The following is a 16,192-nucleotide window of genomic DNA, read 5'->3' as shown; positions in this document are numbered from 1 at the left end:
TTAACACAAAACGGACTGATTACTATTTTAATTTTAATTTTATTCATAGAGTTTTTGGAAGAATAACCGCAGATTATTTTAAACAATGGATTAATGCGAATTACTTGTTAATAAGAGCGAGAGCAAAATTGGAATTTTTAAGAAATTGTAAAAATGGCGATATTTTTCCTACACATTTAGAAGGTTTTTGCCGCATTAAATTTAACGTTTTTCATCACAGATCGATCAGAAGACTAGATAGTATGTTGTACAAATTCAAAACAAATGCGATGAGCATTGAAATCTTTGATTTGCATAGACAGGTAGAGTCATTACAAAATAGGATTTTTCATCTCACCAGCGGGTTATTTAATCGTTTACCTGTACTCGCGTGGAATAGAATTTTCGAACATCATAACATTGCTTTTAAAAATTGCCACAACAGATTGGTTACTGCACACGAAAAGAAATTCAATTGGCTTAAGAGAAAACAACACTATAAGTATATCAACAGCATCAAACCTATAGATATACATTGTTCTTTACATTTTGAAACTTCACAACCGACGAAAATATCACAAAATTCTCTCAGGGCAATCACTAATGATGCCAAGGAGATCAATATACACATAGAAGCCAATAAATTTCTCAATGATACAATTAACCCTTTGGAAAATACTAATAAAAAATGGTTTGTTAATCTTTCCAACACAGACATTCCGCCTAACGTTTCTAATCTGTTGCAAATGGGTGATAAATTCTGTCTTCCGAATATTAGTAAAAAAACAGCGATACATGAATTCATCAAGGACATAGAGAGTAATAGCAAACGAAATAATATTAATAATCTCACAACGATCAGAAATATCGCGGTTCCAAAATTTGCACAACTTCTGAACACGAAGGATAAAAATGACGTAAGTCAACAAAAATTACTTGGTGCACACAGAGATTTAATAAAATTTTGTAAAGACAATCCGAATGTTCTATTCACACGCGCGGACAAGGGTAATGCTACGGTGGCAATGGAAAGATCTCATTATATTAACAAAATGGAAAACGTTTTAAAAGATGTCAACACTTACACTATTGTTAAAAAAAATCCGTGCAAAAAAATAGAGAACGATTTGAATGATTTGTTGAAGAGATGGCTTAAGGAAGATTATATTTCAAAAAACGAATATTATAAATTACGTTGTAGTGATTCTCTCCTTCCAAAAGCGTATGGATTACCTAAAATCCATAAGGAAAACTATCCAGTTAGAATCATAGTTTCATCGGTTGATACAGCTCTATACTCGCTGGCTTCGTTTTTACAAAACACCTTACGAACTAGCCTACCCAAAGCGAAAAGTCATATTAATAATAGTTTTGATTTGTACAGCATATTGTCTGGTAAAAAGATTGATGAGAATGATAGGATGTTTTCCTTGGATGTGGTGTCTTTGTTTACGAACGTTCCTCTGGATCTTGCGATTGACGGTATTAACGATAGATGGGATTACATTGGAATAAATACTAAAATACCGAAAAACGAATTTTTGGGGGGTATAAAATTCATATTGACTTCTACATATTTTACATTTGATGACATAATTTATAAACAGACGTTTGGGACCCCTATGGGGTCACCGTTATCACCAATTATTGCAGACCTGGTTATGCAAGATCTTGAGGATACAGTTCTCAAAGCGTTGAATTTGGAATGTTTGTTTTATTTTCGTTATGTGGATGACATAATAGTGGCCACCTCTATGACTAATATGACTCAGATTGTGAATAATTTTAACAACTATCATGAAAGACTTAAATTCACGGTCGAACAAGAGGTTAACCATAGCTTGAATTTCTTAGATTTATCACTTAAAATTATTAATAACAAAATATATATAGACTGGTATCAAAAAGAAACCTTCTCAAGAAGGACGTTATCATTTTATTCAAACCACCCATTATGCCACAAAATTGGAATAATATATAACCTTGTAGACAGATGTCTATTGCTATCACATCCACTATTTTTTAATAAAAATTTGGAGTTAATTATTAATATACTCAGAAGCAATGGTTACCCTCTTGATCTGATTTTTAACAAAATTAATCATCGGATAGAACACATCATATCTAAGGGGAGCATTATAGAGAGACAGGCCAACATAGAAAGAACAAAAAGTATAGGAAATGACTCGGTCAATAAAAAATTCTTTGTCATTCCGTATATAGATGGGATCTCAGAAATGATTGTTTCCTCGGTAAAAAATAAAAATTGTATGGTAGGGTATAGATGTCTCAACAAACTGGATAATATTATTAAAGCGCAGAAAGATAAAACTAAACATCCATGCAATTCGAATGTGGTTTATAAGATCAGTTGCAATAATTGTAATGCATCTTATGTAGGCCAAACAAAGAGGCAATTGCAGACGCGAATGAAAGAACATAAAAATAATATTAGATTGGACTCAACGAAACATTCAGTAATTTCTGAACACATAATAAATGAACATCATACTTTTAATTGGGACAATGTTAAGATCATGGACAACGAAAATAATTATTATAAAAGACTCATTTCTGAGATGCTACATATCAAGGAACAAAAAAATGGACTAAATTTAAACAAAGATACTGAGTTACTTAGCGAGTCGTATTTTGATATTTTGGATATATTAGCGAACAAGAAATAATAATAGGACAAATAGGACATTAACGAGTTAAACATAGATATTAGATCATATATAAACACGCACGCTCTCCGATCAAGTAGAGTTTAAAATGAGCTGTCTTTCTGTATTGTTGGTTTGTTATGTGTCATCCTTAATAACTGTTAATAAGTAGCAAAATTGTCAAGAAGAACGATGATAGCGCCTACGGAACGGGTTAATTTCTCGCATATTAACGATGAAACTATCCGAGATCTGAACAAAATCAGGGATCATATCGAGGCGAACATTGTTGGACAGGACGGATTGAAACACGCGTTAATTGCTCAAAAACTCTTGATTCTGAATAACTATAATTAAATTTCGATATTATGTGAATTGTAAGAATTTATATTTCAATAATTATACTGAAGAAGAGCGCGTGCGGTCGAAACGTTTATAGAATGATTGTAATTTGCGTTAGTTTTAATATAATGACTGTAGTTTTATAATTTATACATGTAATAAATGGTAGTTGACTGAACATCTCGAATATTCAGCTCGATAAGTTGGCCTTATATTTATCACTTTGTTTTCAATATACGAGCGACAATTGTATTAATTTAGCATTATATTATATTTTATGAACGTTTGTAGTTTATAATTCATAGTTTCGTAACTCGATTCAATCTCGTAAGATCAATGCATCTATTTGAAAATATATATTACTCGTATCGAGAAGAAGCAGTTAACAAATTTTATCATTTTATTTATACAATATACCTATACACAGATACGTTTCTTTTTTAAATTAAATAAGCAAAAATAATAAATTTTTTACATTAGTATTTTGTGATAAGAAAATCATACTTTTTATGAAATGGTGTAACAACACGCTTTTAAATTGATTAATTGCAATGTTACTCGACGTCTATTTCAAAGCTATTTTTTCTTTCAAAGGAATCTCATTTCGAGAAATCCAATAAAAAGCCGCTAGAGCAGAGACTGCACGAACTGACTGTTTACGTTTGAAAGGCGAAATGGAAGTGCTTTCCAGCACGCAAAAATTTTTTATTTGCGATTGGAATGTATTTATATTTTTATTCGTTCAATAGCAAGAATCCGGTTTTGTTTTCAAACGGGACGAATAGAAGCTTGTTTTTAATATTTCACTGTGTTGCGTTATTTTATTTTCGATTGGGTTATTTCTGAGAACTATTTCTATTAAGATGTAGATAGATCGATGTACATAGATCCACGTATGACCTATCGTGTCCCAGAGGTTCACAAGAATTAATTTTGAGATCCATAGAGAATGTGACCCGGTAGATTAATTCACAGGTACTCTCATCAATAGCATCATGTACAGGATGCTTTGGTACATGGTGTGTCCTCACATATTTTAATTGCTATATTTGCGCGAATTTTCCGAAAAAAATCATGCATGTGTTTCATAATATCACGTTTTAATTTTCTGTTAAAATTTTATTATAATTTTATTTTAAAAAGCAAAATTTTGTATAAATATTAATTAATGTGCCAAAGGGAGTAAAACAAGAAATGTATCTGTGTATATATTGTATAAATAAAATAATGAAATTTGTTTACTGCTTTTTTTCAATAATGTATAATGTATATTTTCAAAAAGATGCATTTATCTTACGAGATTGAATCGAGTCACGAAACTATGAATTATAAGCTACAATCTGACAAATCGTAATTTTACATTTTTAGATTTTTTATAATTGCAATCTATGCATGTCATATATCTTTTAAGAAATTTATATTTATATTAATTATTAAAAGTTAATTAACGAAAATAAATATTTTCTAATACATAATAATTATCTACATGCAAAATGTAGTTGATCCATATATGTATACATATTCTTGATGCATATAGGTTCTTTTCTCGTAAGCTGCACATTATTATTATAAATCGAAATGCAGATCATACGTCAATATTATATAAATTTACATAAGAAGAGAGAGACTGAGCGATTCCGTTGGAGGCTTAAAGATAACATTAATAAGAAGGGACAATAGAAATTTTTTTTATCTCTAAAGATGCTTTTCTTGTTCGATTGTGCAGTTGATGGAAAGAAGGAGAAAAGGAAAAGCTTCACATTGTCACTCTTCTCTTTCCTTTACGTTACTCTTTTCAGAGCATTGTAAGATGGAGAAAGCATTTTACCTTGCACATTTTTGTTTTTCAACTTGTCGTCATTGTATAAGAGTGCTCAGTTTATTATAATTTATATGGTAATAAGCGATAACTTTTTTTTACATTACATGAAATGGAAACTATAAAAATAACAATCTATAAAATATTTCAATTTTTCACAGCTCTAATTCAGTACGAATACTATTTTATTTAACCCTTAGTCCCGACGGTTCTTTTCGGCACCTTTAATCCCGACTCATGGGTCGTTTGCGTCTTTGCGTTATTTGGATCAGTAAAAACGCTTTAAAAAATCTGAAGAAATTCATGGAGCTTCTTGCAACCTTCAACTTGAAGTCCCAATCATAATATTTCGATAAAAATTATTTTTTTATATAGTTTGTTATTAAGAAATGGAGGTACCTAAGGAAAAATCACTTGTTCACTGGGTCGCAAACGACCCATGAGTCGGGACTAAGGGTTAATATTGATGAATGGGACAATAAAATTTATTCATTGTGACTTGCCTTAAAAAAATTCATAACGTGATTGTTTTATCAAACCATAGATGGAAAGTCGAAAAATCATCGCTTTTCGATCTAACGCTATTTTCATTCAAGGAGACAGAAAAATGACGGTGAAAAGCTAAAATTAAGAACTATATCATTGCGCGTTCGAAGTGTCAGCACCATCGGTTTGGTTAAGTTACCTCTGTCAGTTCTTCAGGTCTCATTTGCATTCGGTGGCGTTGCGTTGCATAAAAAATAAACTCGACGGAAATTACGGGATCGGGAAGACTTCGGAGAACTTGGTATCGCGCGCGCGGACTCCCATTCACGAGGAAATTGTTGGTTATGTATCGTGGCGGAAACTTTCGCCATGTCGGAAACGCAAGTAGGTAGGTTTTGTCTGTCGCTATGGCTTGCATTCTTCATCCGGAATATTGCCGCAGCCCTGGCGGACTTCGTTTAAAGTTCGGTCCCATTGTCACGGAAAAACTTGAGAGCGTCTACCTCTCCTCTTTTCTCTTCGTATCAAGAAGCTCGAGCGAGTGCGCCTCGTTAGAGCGCCCGAGCATGATATAAATTTCCACCCAACCAGCATCTCCAGAGGAGTCCTCGAATTCTCGGGTATTAATCTCGTATTTCGCGGATGAAGATCCGGCCGAGCTCTCTTATTATAAATTTGAAGGTTCGACCTGATGTATTCAGCTTTTGAATGAGTTAATTCGCAATAAATCACGGTAATGAAGAAGTTGTCTGATTTGTAAGAAATAAAAAACGTAAAGAAGTAGTAGATAGTAGATAAATGTAGTTAAATAGTGAATGTAATTAATTTAAATGTGAAATGAGCTGTAAGAGAGTCATTCAGATACGATTATAATTTATAAAGTTGATGCATTGCTAATTTTTTTGTTTTTTAAATATTTATATTGTTCTCGCGTGATGAGTATAGTTTAATTAAAGTGTAATTAATTCATATTTATGCTATTAAATGCGCGTAAATTATATGGAAATGATTTGGATTTCCCATTGATAATACATTAGATTTTTTATGTAAATTCAAATGTAAATAATTAAGAAATTTTGTCACATTATTTGAAAAAAAAATTTAATAACTTGAACATTCAATAAATTAATAAATTGATTATATATACATATTATAAAATATACAGTAAACATGCCTATGTGTTAGCTTTAAAAATTCAAAAAGTATTTTTGTATTAACATAAAAAGTAAGATAAATGGATACTTGAATACTGTATTGTCTGTCATATATATATTTGTATATATACATGTATATATGTATGTATGTAAAATGTAACATACAATATAGTTTTTATTAAATTTACCTGATCTGATTATCTTTTTTCTTTGTTAATGTAATTTTTGAACTTTTAAAACCAATACATCGGCATGTTCACTAACTTTGCCATTTAATAAACTGCCGTCAGATTTCACGTCGAAACTTCAAATAAATTCGATTTAGATCCGAATAGTGAATAAATGAATGCAGAAACTCCTCTCTTGATCGCTCATGCATATGCACTACGTTATGTGCAACTTTCTCTTCAAATCGGTCAAGTAATGCATACAAAATAGCATTGATTCCGTTTAGATTTCGAAAGATATTTAAAAAATAAACATTAGGGGATAGTTTGAAAGAAAGTTAAAAAAATATAAAAAAGCTTTAAAAAGACAATTCTCTGAAACAAAACTATCTCTCGAAAAGAATATTCAATTTTTAGTATACACATAGCTATATTATTTTGTTTGAAAAAAAATTAGATTCAAGATTATTCTAGTATGTGCCTTTAGAAAATTTTCAAGACAAATGCTTTCAATTATATATATACATATTTAATTCCTTTTCGATTTTTTTGTCAAGAGAAAAATTGTTCTTTTAAAGTTTCTTTTCCCTTTAACGTACAACCCAAAAATATGAAACTTTATACTTGGAAAGTCGAGTTTTTGTCTCGCGAGAAACTCGGGGTAGACAATAATTGGATAGAGGCTTCGCGGAGAACGGGTTGGCAACCACTGGCGTGAACTATTATCAGATTTCCGATCGGTCCGCTATAGAAAATAGACGCTTAAAGCCTGGCGCGGCAGTGGCGAATGGGGTGTAAATAAGCGCGAGTACGTGGTGGATCATGCATATGCACCGCGCAACGTATGTGTCCTTCTCTCTGGCTGGTTCCACAGTTAACTTGGAGCACGAGCGCAGCATGCCGATGCCGCCGTCGGCCACGGTTCCCGAGGGTTCGGCTTGCAATTTAAATGGCCGCGACACGCAGCAAGTGTCTCCGGAGGTCGTTGGACAACAGCATCGGCTTACCCACAGCCTGATCTCGGTCGGGTCCAGCGTCTGCCGAATATGTCACACGAACACGCCGAAGGAACCGCTCATTTCCCCTTGTAGGTAAATGCATACTCGCTCGATTACGGGCTGACCAGCTCGGCTTAGATGGGCGAAACCTCAATTTTGGAAAATCTATTTGGACGATATACCTCGACAATAGAATGAAATAGAGTAACAGAATGAAATAAGTATAATGAAACAAATAATGAACACAGAGAGAAAAAGAATATTGGTTTCGTCTGCGGCAATCCTATTAGATGTATTAATTACGATGATATTGCATTTTGACGTATACCTCCGTTTAAGGGAATTTATTTGCTATAATCTTGAAATTCTTCTAAAAATTAGACAAAAAATTTATTTCCTTGAATACAATCTATTTATTAATCATTCCAGTAGGTATATATGTAGATTAATGAGCTTAAATCGGGTATTTAGACAAGAGCTTGCAGATGTATTTGGAGATAATCCAAGGTAGAGCGCCAATTTAAGAAGCGTAATTGGACGGATTTCAGAATAAGCTTAGATTAAGTTACTCAATGTAATAGCTGGTTGAAATTTCTGTGTTATACTATCGATTCTCCAACATAAAATTTTATCTTGAAATTACAATTATTTTTTTATATTACATAAAGACAATTATAATATTAAATCATTCAAATAGAAAATCTCAATTAATCATGCAAATATAAAACATATTAGATTTTATAATTTTTTAATGCTAATAAGATCGAAATGAATTTAGTGAAAAATATTTTGATGAATTTATCTTAACAATAAATTCAAAATTAATTAACAAAATCGTTTCTAAAAAATTAATATCGAATAAACGAATACAGTATACCATTTTTCTTTTTGACGCTAACATAATTGTACATTAGTAAATTTATTTTTAATTATAGCTCCTTTTTGTGTACAGACACACATACATATACATACATACATACACGTAGTATTTTTGAGTTTTATGAGAAAAAGTCGATTGTAGCATTCGCAAGCATGCGAGAGGCAGCAGAAGAGATGTAGGTGTGCTTTTACGATTTCAAAAACTTTATCATGGCAAAACGATGTACATCATTCGCGCAGCTACGGTGCGGGATTTAGGACAGAATTTCGCCATCTTACGAACGTCCCATTTTTCATACTTAATAGGATTCGGGAAAAATGTGGTGCTCACCGGAATGGGAAGTGCTTACGTATTAATGGCGAAGCGTCGCGATATTTAAATCCTGCGGATTCAGCTTTAGATATTTCTGTTGATGCGCTTAAGCGATATACATAGTGAAAAATTTCGCTACGAAAGCGTGCGTGAAAAACTCGTAATAAGTGCATAAACAAAATAGTTTTTTCTAAAAATAGTAACTCAGTTTTAACGTATGTTGAATAAATTATAATTGTAATTTTTACTTCAGTGTTCTACAATATTAACTTTTGAAGGTATTATAATAATTATATTTTTTGTATGTATGTTTATATACTGTATAATTAGAATGATAGTTTGAGTATTGAAATATTAATTAGTTTTGATATTTAGTAATTTGACATTAGTTTTGAATATTTTTACTCAATGAACCGAGAAGAAAGTTTCAAAAAATAATTAGAAAGAACTATTTTTAACTAATTTTAATAGTTTACATTTTAAGCAAAATTTAATTTAATTATTTATATAATTATTGCTAGATATCAAGTTGAAATTTTTGTCAAGTTAATATAGTCGATTAAATTTAATCGTGCGAGAAACGAAGCTATCAAGTTGTTATAAAGGTGAATGGCGAGAAAAGCATTCAGTTCTGATTCCCAATAATCTATTCTTCTCCATCTATCACAATGTACGCGATGTTGCGCGAGGCGACAAATGCTAATTTTGCGTTAGCATAGATGGAAGACAGACGCTAATTAATTACCGTTAAAGCTCGATTAAATGATCATCTCATGTCAACCAATGAAATATTACGGGAAATTAGCTATTAGTATATACTTGGAAAGCTAAAGACGTTCAAAATGTCTTGATTCATTACTTTGAAAGTCTGTTGGTATCTATATCATTCGAATTTATATGGTGTAATCTCTTTCCCCTTCTCTCTTTCTAGTTTTGAGAAAAATTACTAATGAATCTTCCTCACACAGTAACTATAATTCCGCTTCTTCTCAATCATGAACAATCTCTTTTTACAATTAAAAAAGAGGGAGAAAGTGATTCAGTTTAATTGTCTCACAATTTCAAGATTTTTAGGATGTACATTTATTTTCCATCATACAAAAATTTACTTCAGAGCTTATGATATTTTATTTGACACTTCGGCTATTTGACAGGTCGCGCGCTCTTATTACCATTTTTTTCTTTTTGCGAGTGGCATCTGCACCGCCTGTCAACTTAACGACCTGAGCCGCACCTTCTCGCTCATAGGGGCTTAATTCAAGACCTCGTGAGAGTTTCCAACTACGTGCTACATTTATATCTCGTGACCCATTTCTTTTCGCGTTACCACGGCAACATTAGACACGCGGTGCTGGTAAATGCGACGATGTCGCCGTCGCATCCGACGAGAAATCTGGTCCAACCAGACGCATGAATCAACACACAAATTTTGAAATGGCCGATTATTTACGGCGGAAAACAGAGTGGTTGTTCGTTGCGAATCTACAGTTTCGGGGAGAATTCCCGCCAAATGCACGCGTGATCTCGCATTCGAGAGTACGAATACGCTTGATCTTATACCTCTACCCTTATTCGAGAGCAAGCAAATCTGTTTTCTTACTCCCATTCTCCCTTTGTTCATTTTTGATCGAGGAAAATGGAGGGTGAAATTTTTCTCACGCAAATATTATCTCATTCATCTTTTATCATACGTCGTTTATTCACATCTTGTTTCATACGTTTTGTATTAAGTCTGGAAACATTTTTTTACACAAAAATTATATGCGATGCAATGTTAATTAATTAAATACGTATTGTGGACCAACATAACGGTAATATTTAAAGCGCGGATATACATATATAGAATCGCGGCAGGTGTGTTGGGCGGTGAACTGTTTAAAATTTTTCATTATAGGGAAGTTGGGTGAAATTTTTCCGAGCGATGTACCAGCAACTTTCGCAGCGGCCGCCCTCGAATTATTTTTCGTTTAATATCGTTCCTTATATCGCACTCGACGCTGACGGAGTATTCTGGATTCTGCTGCATACCGCGCATTGTTCGCCGGAACAATCGCAAAACTGATGTCATAATGCGGGAGCCATACTTCGCGAATCGCGCCGCGAAAGAAAAGCGGCATAAATTTTATCGGACGATAACTGTTTCCCTCCACGGATATGCGGGCTAATCATCGTCCATGTACATTCTGCCATGCCTTGCCAAAGAGAAAAGTTTATGACGCCGCTGGGCAAGCAAATCATATAAAAGAGAATTGTTTTACTCGCTGCTACGCGTCGCGTCAATTTTTTGTTGCATCGCATATTTTCGTTCGTTGAATAATTTTCTGTCATTTTTCATGTTTATACAGACTGTCCGGTAATACTTGTCCTATCCATCACATGGAGATATAGAGAGGCTTAAACCGAATAAGAAAATTCTCTGTTATTTTTTGCGATTTTTTTAAATTAATTTTTCCTTAATTATTACGAAAATCGCAAATGAACTTTCTTACTCGATTTAAAAAAAGAAATTTAAATATTTTCTTTATATTAAATATTAAAAAAATATCATTGTTAAATATTTTGTCTCTAGTCGCTTTAGAACTCGTAACTAGTTCCTTCATTTTACCAGGAAATCTGAAACATATAAACTGTCTGATATCAACTTGACGAGACTTTAACGCATAAACTTGTCTTCGGGATCACCGAACTGCACAACAGGCAGTAACAGTTCAGACTTGCTCACTTCCGTATCTCGTTCGAGCTAATTTGCGCGTTGCTGCATACATCGCGGATGAAAGAAGGATAGGGAAGGAGGATGACGCAAGCTCGTGATAGTTGCCAGCGCTGTTTATAATAACGAGATTACATCCCCCAACTCTCTCTCTCTCTCTCTCACTGGCAAACAGTGATCGTTTAATGCGACTGACAAAGCGAAACGTCGTGACTTTATCGTCGAATGAAGTATATACCTCGGCTCAGCACCGAAATCGACCTCACGTAGTCGCATAATTCTCGCGTTGGCTGCGTGATGGTGGATCGTGCTAAGAAGAGGAAAACGAGACGTTATAAGAAGGGAACTACTCTTTTGTTCCGTCGCACCCTTTCTCTCTCATTCACAGCCTGGTGCAACCGTAGAGAAGCGTAAATGAGTGAATAGTTCGTGGAACGTGTCTCGGCGATTAAGGACACACAACTCGTGCTCGAAGAACTACGTGAAAACGCAGTGGGAAACGCGCGAAATGAGAGCGGCCCGCTGCAAATCTCTCGAGCGTTTACTGTCATAATTCTCGAACTTACGGAAATCTTTTCTAATCCGACTGTTACTTTGAGGCCATAGACGTTCGGCTTGAAGCGGCGAGGATATAATGCGGAACCGGGTATAACTCATCTCTCTCTTACGTTCTGGATGCTGAAATGCATTCCGCGCTTGCGACAACACTTGCGTTTACTATAGCGAACAGATTTAATATTCTTCATAGAATAAATCCTGCGAAATGCAGTTAATATGCTTGCGTCATGAAACTTTGTACACGCACAAAGATATTTTATAATTTACAGTACCCTCTCTACGAGTTTGGAAACAATTTACATTTTACAATTAAACAATCGCATATTTAAATGACATTTGTATATCGTTGTTTAAAATATCTTACTATAGATTTGTATTCAAATACAAAAAATTTGAACAGATCGCTGCTATGCGATTGTTTAACTGTAAAATGTAAGATGTTTCCAAACTTGTGGAGAATGCTGTAAATTATAAATTAATTAAATTAATAATAGCATTTTTTTATGAGAAAATTATTAATCATATATATATATTTAGATTTTATAAAATTTGTATTATAACAGAATTATATTTTCTGATAAAATCAAATATTTTTATGAAGATCTTAAAAACCGAATTCGCCGAGTTCGTATTTTCTTATGTCCTTTACTATATCTGCTCAAAAGTGGCCGCGCAAATGTGCTCGAAATGTACAGCAAAAGCATCAACGAAGCCACTTAGCTTTTATCCCTTACAATCTCATCTCGGACTGCTGTCTAGACGCAATTCATCGGGTTTTTTGCGCGTTTCTAAATGACCCAAATAAAATTTCAACTTTGACAAAGGAGCGTAATTTTCGTACGTTATTTTTCTCGCGTGCTAAAATCCTCGCGTAACATTTTGGCGCTATGCGCACGAGTGCATTTTGCAAACACACAAATACAAACACACACAATAATGTGTTACGATATTACAACGATACACGCGACATGTATCTTCTAGGTGCAAGGGCACGCTGGCTTACGTGCACTTGTCTTGCCTGGAACGATGGCTGAATCAGTCGTGTCGAACTTACTGCGAATTGTGCCGTTACTACTTCAATGCCGTGGAGACACCTCGTTATCGATGGTGAGCATTATATTTATCGGGTAAGAACACGGGCGAGAGCGCGGTTTCACAAGCCGGATGTAATTCAAGCACCTGAAATGCACTTCGATCTCTCGCGCACGCCGGCGCGTTTCCTATTTCGTTTTCCACCACCACGCCCATTATTCTCCTTTCCGCGATGAATTGTTCGGTAATTTTTTTTTCTATTTCCTTCCGCGCAATTTGTTTCCTTGCTACCGATCGGGTTGCAGTTTGGAGTTAACTTGAATCACAAAGATGATGTATCGAGCAAATTGCTCGAGGAATCGTGACAAAGTGCCGGGCGATTTATGCACTAAAATAACGTACAATCCATCACTTCGAATTTAAAAGTCGGTTATCGAAGCAATTTGAAATTAGAGCAATAACTAAATTCATTTCTTTTCCACGAGAGATTCATTTTTTAAATAACATCAATTTTATTCGTATTTATCGTACATTTGCTAATCTATTTTTTTTATTTTTATGTACTTTTAATAAGCGAGTATCTATAATATATTCAACTTCTATACAACACATTAGATTTTACGAGTAGAACGGCGCGTTGTGCAGTTTACTGACAAGTATTTCGTTCGTGTGAGAGCGCGACTCTCTAAGGATAAATTTTTTGAGCTTTTATCTTAATAGCAATACCCGGCCGCGCGTGTAGTTATCATTTTTATGGGTACCTGCAGGCCAGAATCTCTGAGAATATGGATCAGCCATCCGCGGAACCGTACAAATATACAATCGGATCTACTCATCTTAACGTTACTCACTATCGTTACGGTCGGATTAACCGCGGTGTGTCTTTTGGGTGAGTTGCTTTTATTAACCGAAACAATCATATTCTTGTTATAGCAAATATTTTTCGTATCTCGTAACAAATTTGATGGATCAAAAAAATTCAAAATTGCATTCAGTCTTAATTCAAATTCAATATAAAAATATATAATTATATATTTTATATTAAATTTGAATTGCGATATTTTTTGAAGCTTTAATATTTATAATATTTTTGCGCATTCGAAAATATTACGCGTTGTTGTATATATTTTATTATTTAATCATCATTCGGAATTTTTTATTCGTATAAAAAATATATGCAACAACATACCCTTGACGCGTATCTTTGCATTTCCAAGCTTTTTAAGAGTATTGCGGTCATAGAAAATAAATGTTAGGCTCTTACTGAGATAGCGTTGCCGCTTACTAAAGAGGGTAAAAATTGTATGTTAATGAAGCCTCAGACAATCTCATTGTTAGTTCCGTCCGATAAACGTGCCACTTTTGCGAAACTGTTGTTGCACCAAAACTATGTACGTACTTGTTATCCGCCGTAACTTTACAGGTATGCGGTACTTTATCATTGAGGGAAAAAAGATCGGAATTTCCAAGCTTTGGACTCGAGGGGCGATATGGTTCTTTCTCACCATCGTGATATTAGGCTATGTCACCACGGTTTACCTGCTTGGCAGGGTAATTATATTGTCGATTTATATTTGTTCTCTTTAAGTTATCTCCTCTCTCTATATACAGTTTATTTAATTTTAAAAATATTGCATTTAATAGAAATAAATGCAGTTTAATTTAAAAGAAATACATTGCGTTAAGCAGTATTTAACATTGACTTTCTTGAATGAATTTATGATCCGGAATAATGTTTTTATTAATGCAATTTGTTTGTCACTAGATAGGAATGATGATGATAAATAAATTAGACGTATTAATTAGCGTAACGAGAAAGATGCCATATAAAATTACTTGCATAATATTAAAATCACTTAATTAAACAATTAATTACATAATACTACGATGCTATTAATACATTATATTTCTCTATTATTATATGAATATATCGGAAACAAATTTTCACATACGGATATCTTATTAAATTTCCATAGATTATTTCGGCAGAAACTAATTTTGCAAAATTGTTATTCTATATTATACGTTAACGATGGAAAATATATGAAATGGGTGAAACCAATCGTACGATATCGTGCATGTGAAACGAGGTCAGCATTGTAATGAAACGTATTTAACCAGCCGTTTTCTACATCCCAAAGGACCGAATGTGTCCTTGCAATTAAAAGCCAGCAAGTAGAGATTAGTTTTGGAAATGATAAATAACACGATTAGCTTTGTCTGTTTATGTCGATGTAAAATCTTATTATATAAACGGTATTAAAAAAATCGATTTTTTAAACTATTACTAATTAAAGTTATTTTCATAACATCAAATACATATAATATATATTTTATGTAGGTAAAATACATTTTTAATTTATTTTAAAAGCATATTTATATTTAATTTAATTTAATCATTTTTATTTTGTTGTATTTATTCTGAAAATTATTCTGCAATATTAATATTCAAATGAAATTTATAATAAAAAAAATTTCCCAAGAAAATATCAAAAAATTCTTTTATTATCGAGAATATTATTTTTGTTAAAATTATTAAAGTTATTAAGCCATAAATGAATAATACTTTTATCGAGCAGTTTTAAAAATTACGAGTTTTTTCAAACTTTCACATGTGCGAGTTTTTAGATACTCGAACGCATAGATCAATACATGGCATAATAGCTATAACTTAATATCTATTCACGCTTCGAGTTTGAAACAGTGGCCGTTTTTCTTAGTTTAGTCTGCACTATCTTTGGCTGAAAGGTTGCACGGTAAAGCCACGTGATAGAGCGTGATTTATTTTACTGCATAACATTTCGAAGACTATATGCATCCGACCGGGATACATTTTGTAATGTAGGGATATCGAATCGCGGTGTTCGAGCACTTTTGACTAGCAACGTACGCCGACGCTGGTATAACTTGCATCAGCATGAATCCCCTTCGGGTCGTCGACTTTACATTGCGCCCAACACAGTCTTGTAGTCGTCGTCGTTGTGTCGCGGTTTATGTTTATGCGGTGCGATCTCGGGGCCAGATAGCGACGACACACGCTTCGAACGAATGCATTAAGACGCGATGCGCAAATGAAGCCAGGGTGAGCG

The 16,192-nt window shown here is 33.6% G+C and overlaps 2 protein-coding genes across 2 annotated transcripts in view; one reads left to right on the top strand and one right to left on the bottom strand.

The window, feature by feature from the left end:
* Window positions 1-16,192, bottom strand: part of dpr1 (defective proboscis extension response 1) — a 355,906-nt gene that overhangs the window by 208,539 nt on the left and 131,175 nt on the right. The gene's annotated exons all lie outside the window — the stretch shown is intronic.
* LOC114933910 (uncharacterized) lies at window positions 5,662-14,690 on the top strand. The gene is made up of 5 exons (XM_029306493.2): window positions 5,662-5,680; window positions 7,488-7,704; window positions 13,053-13,178; window positions 13,871-13,992; window positions 14,527-14,690. The coding sequence occupies exons 1-5, from the start codon at window positions 5,662-5,664 to the stop codon at window positions 14,688-14,690; spliced, it is 648 nt and encodes a 215-aa protein (XP_029162326.2).

Source organism: Nylanderia fulva, unplaced genomic scaffold (genome assembly GCF_048542155.1).
Source record: "Nylanderia fulva isolate GAGA-0341 unplaced genomic scaffold, ASM4854215v1 Scaffold66, whole genome shotgun sequence".
Taxonomy (NCBI): Eukaryota; Metazoa; Arthropoda; class Insecta; order Hymenoptera; family Formicidae; genus Nylanderia; species Nylanderia fulva.
This window is presented reverse-complemented; position numbering and strand designations above follow the sequence as displayed.